General features: G+C 59.6%; 1 protein-coding gene across 1 annotated transcript; it reads left to right on the top strand.

Moving 5' to 3' along the window:
• The first annotated feature begins 832 nt into the window (after positions 1–832).
• On the top strand, positions 833–5,079 carry LOC118629369 (NUT family member 2G-like). Its single transcript, XM_036260379.1, has 6 exons — positions 833–1,335; positions 1,683–1,811; positions 2,335–2,458; positions 2,938–3,177; positions 3,565–3,681; positions 4,243–5,079. Exons 1-6 carry the CDS (start codon positions 833–835, stop codon positions 5,077–5,079), a joined length of 1,950 nt encoding a protein of 649 aa, XP_036116272.1.
• The last annotated feature ends 992 nt before the right edge of the window (positions 5,080–6,071 follow it).

Consider the following 6,071-nt stretch of genomic DNA (forward strand, 5'->3'; position numbering starts at 1 on the left):
GAGTGCAAGCTGGGCTGCTGTGTTTAAGGTTATGTCAGGGTTCCTGCCGCCTCCTGTAGAGAGCTGTCACTCAAGTGTTTATGTTGTTGGGCAAGACCAGGAAGGAAAGAGAGTGACTAGTGTTGAGGAAAAGAAACATGAGGAGGAGATGGGGCCGTAATATTTAGACACAACCTGTTCTAGAAGGCCCTTTGAGTGCCTAGAACTTACCTTGGAGAGGGTCACACCACTAGTGTGTCTGCCCAGGGTCGTACCCACAGAGCAGATTCTGCCCAGGGTCGGCCTTGGGGAGCAGCCTGTGAGGCTGGCAGGGTTGGTGCCAGGGAGTCTGTCGGGAGGCTCTCAGAGTCAGCACTGGCTGGGGCTCTTCTATCTGCAGGGAGTGGCAGAGAGCCTGGCACATGGGAGCAAGCTCTCCAGTGGATTATGTCTCAACCGGAGGTCAGAGCACGGCAATGACCTGAGGACATTCGCAAACTCCACATTTGCTCCATCCAAATGGCCCTCACCTGTTGAGACGCACCTCTCTGATTCCCCAGGGGCTAAAGGGGACCCAGAGCACCTCAGTCCTGTTTGTTGATTCTCCTTCTCCATTAACCCCTTTCCTTTGTCTCAACAGCATCTGCAGTGCTGGGAGCAGATGTGACCATGGACCCTGGTGCCTCCAGGATTCCTTTCATGGAACTGTCCTTTCCCCCACCCATTGCCGGCCCCGCACACCGGCCAACATTGGAGCAGCACCTGCCTACACTCACCACTGGGTCATTCCCTCCTGAACCCCCCACCCCCCCGGTGCTGCCAGCTCTTCCCAGGACACCTCTGGGGGGAGGAGATGCATGTCAAGGCCTTGCTGGGACTGGGGTGGCAACATCATAGATCAGGTCAGATCAGAAACAGAGCAACCACAGCGCCCCCAGGATCAGACCATTGTCTCGACTCCTCCAACTGGAATGCTCCAGGGGCCATCTATGAGGGTGCTGCGTGTCCTGAACCCCTCTTCTTGGAGGCCTCTGTGGTAGAGATGATTATGCCTGGCTCAGCTTTTGGAGGCACCCAGGCCAGCCAAGGAAGCTGGTGTGCAGGCCTTCCTTCTGAAGCTCCACCACCAGCTGCCCAGCTGGCTCCCATCATCCCCCCAGTGAATGCTGGGCCATGGCCGCATAGGCCTTCCAGGGAGGGTGGCCTGGCCACCTCCCAGCCCAAGGCCTCGCCGGATGATTCCTGTAACCCCCAGATTCTGTACGAGGACTTCCGACGTTGGCAGCTCTTCAAGGCCCTGGCCCGGGGGCACCTTCCCCAGAGTCCGGATGCGGAAGCTCTTTCCTGCTTTCTCCTGTGAGTGCGCTGGGCAGGGCACGGGGCCCCCCTGGAGCTTCCCATCCAAGAGGAACGTGGGAGGGACATGCAGGCTGGCTGATCCTGGGGTCCTGGCAGGAGGGCTGAGGCTGATGTCCAGCTCTAGGGTGCAAGTGGACAGTCTGCCTCCAGTCCAGGTTCATGTCTGGTGTGAGTGTGAGGCAGTAACAGCAGGAGCTGGGAAGGTTGTCTATGTGCAGACACCTCCTCCCCACTGTCGGTGCTCAGTGATGCTGGGTGGGGTGGGAACGTCTGCTCCTCAGAGCCAGGTGGTCAGGAGGGTGGAGTGCAGGCTGTAGCCTGTGACTGACCCTGAGGTATTACAGGCCAGTGCTCCGGTCCCTGTCCCGCCTGAAGCCCACCATGACGTTGGAGGAGGGAATTGGGCAGGCCGTGCAGGAATGGGAGAGCACAAGCAACTTTGACCGGATGACCTACTACGACATGGCAGCAAAGTGAGTCAGGGTGCTTGGTCCCCACAGCACTGGGTTGCTTGCTGAACACAGTGAGGGTTAAGGGGGGTGATTGTAGCAGGGTTGAGGGGTGCTGAGTGCAGGGCAGGGTCCAGCTGTGGTGGTTCTCAGCAGAGAGGATGTAGGGGACAGGGCTGTTGGTCAGCACAGGGTTCTGACAGCCCAGAGGCCCTTCCCTCCTCTGGAATCCTCTCCCTCACCTTCAGACCTGGGTTATTCTGCCCTACATCCCTTGGGAGCTCCACCCTCCTCTGATCTTGACCCATCCTTGGCTGGACATGACAGCTCAAGACAGGTGTGGGTGAACGTGCCAAGCCCAGTGGGGTCAGACTCCAGCCAGAGAGGCTGTGCAGGGAATGTTCCCACCAGGCAGCCTCCTGCCTGCTCGGTGCCTTGGCCCTGACAGCCCCAAGGCCCTTGCTCTCCACCCCCCCCCCTTACTGCTGCCTTTGCTGGGCTCTGGGTGCCTCCTTCTCAGCACGGCCTGTGTCTCCCTCTCCCCCAGGTTCATGGAGTTTGAGGAGGAAGAGGACATGCAGCTTCAGAAGTTGCAGTTGACGAAGGGGGCACAGGGTCAGCCTCTTCCAGCCCCACCGAGACCTGATCCTCAGGGTTCCCCCGCCACAGTGGTGGGCCCGCAGCCATGTAAGTCAGGACGTTCCCACAGGAGCCCAGGGAGAAAGACAAGAGGGACCCGGGACAGGTCACTGTCCCCACCCTTTTGGTCCTTTTCCTTCAAAGATGCTTTGGTCTTTCAACTGAAACACCATGAAAGCCGGGGCCTCAGCTGCCCTTTGTCACCATGGGGTCTGGACCTGGTCACCTCTCATAACCCCTCTCCTATCTCCCTGCCAAAGGCCCCAACATACAGTGTGCTGAGAAGTGGGTTGAAGGGGGACCCTTGGAGAATCGGTGGTGAGACATGTCCTCACACGTGACTGTCTTGCATGCTGCCTCCGTCCTCTCCCCTCACAGGGTCACAGGGCTTCAGGTGGTCCTGACCGGCCGCACCCATGTGAATGCCCCCCAAACACTGCCCTCCCCTTCACATGCTCGGGAGGTGGAAGCGTTATCCCCTCACGCTCCTTCCTCTTCCCTCTCTGCCCAGCGAACACTCCCAGCACCAAGTGCGCCCACCCACTGCAGCATCCAGGGGAGACCCAATGGCATCCCCCCTGAGGCCGTGCAAGAGTACATGGACACCGTGGACTATTTGGAGGGGCTGGCGCACTCAGCCTCGGGGGAGCCAGGAGGAGAACGGAAAGAGGACACTAAGGAGTGGTATGAGGAAGAAGGTTTCCTGAGCTTCCTTGACGAGCTGTGCTCCCAGAATGACTTTTTCACCCAGGTGGGCTGGCTCAGAGCTCCGGGTCCACAGATTCCAGAGGGTGGCTCTCCAACAGTCAGACCTGGGTTCTGCCCAGGCCAATGGATTGAGCTCTGTTCTTGGTTCCTGAGCTGGGTGCATGCGTGGGTGTCAGTGAGTGTGTCTGTGTGTGATGTGCATGTTGTACGTGAGCGGTGTGTGCTATCTATGTGCATGTGGGTCTGCCCTTGTGCTCGTATGTGTATGTGTTCCCAGGTGTGTGTGTGGCTGATGACTAAGATGGAGTAAAACACCCACCTTGTGCATGAGGATGGGGTGGGGGTCTGCTTTTCTACTTGTCCTCGGGTCCTGTTGACTCATAGGTTACAATCTTGCAAGGATGCTCACAGCTTCTTTCTTGTCTCCCAGTTGGAGGAAGTCATTCACCCGCTATTCACAGCACGAGCACTTTCCTCAGGAGCAGACATGGATCTCTTGGACCTGGCTGAGAAGATGGAGCAGGAAGAAGGAGTCACTCTTGCCCAGGTGAGCCGGGGGAGGGTAGGACCTTAGGAATATGGAAGGGAGACTGCAGGTGAGCCAGGGGAGGCAAGGACCCCAGGCGAGTTAAAGGACAGAGGGACCCCAGCTAACAGAGTGGATGGAGGGTCCCAGTGTGAGGCAGGGAGGGAGGGATTCCAGGTAGATTGGGGGTCGAGGAATCCCAGATGAGCCATGGGAGGGTGCACCCAGGTTAACCAGAGCAGGAAGCATCCCAGAACAGGGGTGTACAGGACTGTGCACCCCACCATGCTGGTAAGCTTCATGCCCAGGGGCCAGCTCCGGGTGTGTGCAGTCAGGATGACGAAGACAGGACTAGAGAGAGAAGAGGATGATGGGAAGGAGAGGGTGTGGAGCCCAGAGGGGAAGCAAGGACACAGGCTGGGAATGTGGCACAGGGGACAGCAGCAGAGCCACATGTACGGTTTTAATCTGAGTCACTGTGCCACCCTCTGCCTTCCTCCCCCCAACGCCATTGTCCCATCACCCTGCTCCTCCTCCTCTCACAAGCGTGTGCAGAGCCAGTCACTGTCCCCTTTCTCACAGCTGGTAGAGGAGCGGCTCCTGGCCTCAGAGAAGACAGAGGGTGTGCAGGCATCCCCGAGTCACGGCGCAGCCCTGTGGGACTCACGTCCTTCTCAGTCTGTGGCTGGCCACGATGCCCAGAGCTGTGACCTCGGCCCCCAGCTGGGGGGCAGTGAGAAGGCCAGCCCACCGGAGACTGACTTCAAGGACCGTCCAAGGCCCCATCTAACAGACGCCCACCTGTCGGGGCCCAGGGCTTCTGCTGTCTCTTCAGGACGTCAGGAGCACCCACCTCTCCTGGCTCAATGTCCCCCCTCAACTGCCCAGGATCGCGGGTGCACTTACTCTGGACTGGGACCCAGAGAGGCCTCCATTCCCAGAGAGCCCCCTCTTGTTCGGGAGCCTCACGGGCCAGTGGACAGGTCCAGGGAGGATGAGTGGGACCTGCCCAGCCTGGCCTTCCTCTTGGCCTCTCCTAAGAGCCTGCTGCCCTGTGTGCTGTCCCTGAGCCCTGTCCCTGCCTCGGGCCGTGTCTGCCCTGGAGCTCGGGGCCCCCGGGGAGCTGCCCAGTCCCGGTTCTATCAGACACTAGGCCTCAGCCGAGCTCCACCCTCAGCTTCCAAGTCCAGGAAGCGTGCTCTGGGTGGAGGCCTGGTCCATGCTGAGAAGAACCCCCTCCCAGGGGCAGAGCTCGGGGTCTCTGGGAGGCCGGCACTGGCTCTGGGGCTGGGTAGCTCCTCACAGCCTCAGAAGAGAAAGAGTGACCAGTCTGTCCCTGGGGGTTGGGCGAAGCGGCACTGCAGCCAGAATGTAGCTGTGGGGTGTTCCTCCCGCTGCCAGGCCCCCCAGGAGCCCTGACTACATGTGACCTGGCTGTCCCCCAGAGGAGCCAAGAGCTCCTTCTCATCCCAGGGCTGATCCTGGCTGTTCTCCTGACATGGAGGGTGGAGGCAGGGAGGGGGGCAGGGCCGTTAGGGTAGGGGTGGGTCTGGGGGTGGGGTAGGAACAACACCTTGGGGACATTGTGTCAATTTTGAATAAAGATGGTTTTGTTGGAAAACGTTTTGGGGGCTGCTGTCTCCACGCTCAGATCTACGATGCTCCTTAGAGAGGGGACCCGAGAAGGGGAAGGATGCGGGGTGTCATTGGTGCTGTGGATCCACAGGTGACCCTTCAGTCCCTGCTTCCAGACTGACAGGGATTCTCCCCACTGTTCCTGAGAGCACACAGCTCTTCACTTCCAGGCACCCCTCCCGTCTCTTCTGCTCCCCACTGGGTCAGGGGCCCCTGAAGTGGTCAGACAATGGGGTGAGGGATTCTCAGCTCATCCAGGGTGTCCTGTGTGGGTGGCCTGACCGGAGAGGACAAGATTTGGCCTCAGGGGACAGGGTGTCTGGCTCTGGGCCTCCTGGCAGGAGAAGCATCCTCTAGACTCAGTGGGATGATTGAAAGTGCAGGGTGGTGGAGGGGTGAGGCCGGAACACGGGGTGACAAGCCTGGTAATGGTGGGTACGTGGGAAGGGACAGTGGGTGGGGCAGACACCAAGTCCCATGCTAATTTCTGTGTGGGAGCATCTTGTCCGACTGAGTGGAGGGCCCATCTGCTGTGGCTGAGGGACGGGGCTCAGGGACAGTGGTCTTCAAGGACACCCACAACTACTGTCCCTTTCCTCCTACCATGGCTGCACTCAGTGTGAGGAGATGCTGCACAGATGTACACTCACGTGGAAACAGTTCCTACTCACAGACTCACCCAGTGTCACAGCACAGCCAGCAGGGGCTGCAGGGGCCCAGGTGTGTGTGGCCACAGGGCTGGTGGGAGCTGGAGATCCAGGCTGAAGGAGGGTCCC

The sequence above is a fragment of the Molossus molossus genome, unplaced genomic scaffold, assembly GCF_014108415.1.
Source record: "Molossus molossus isolate mMolMol1 unplaced genomic scaffold, mMolMol1.p scaffold_m16_p_14, whole genome shotgun sequence".
Lineage (NCBI taxonomy): Eukaryota > Metazoa > Chordata > Mammalia > Chiroptera > Molossidae > Molossus > Molossus molossus.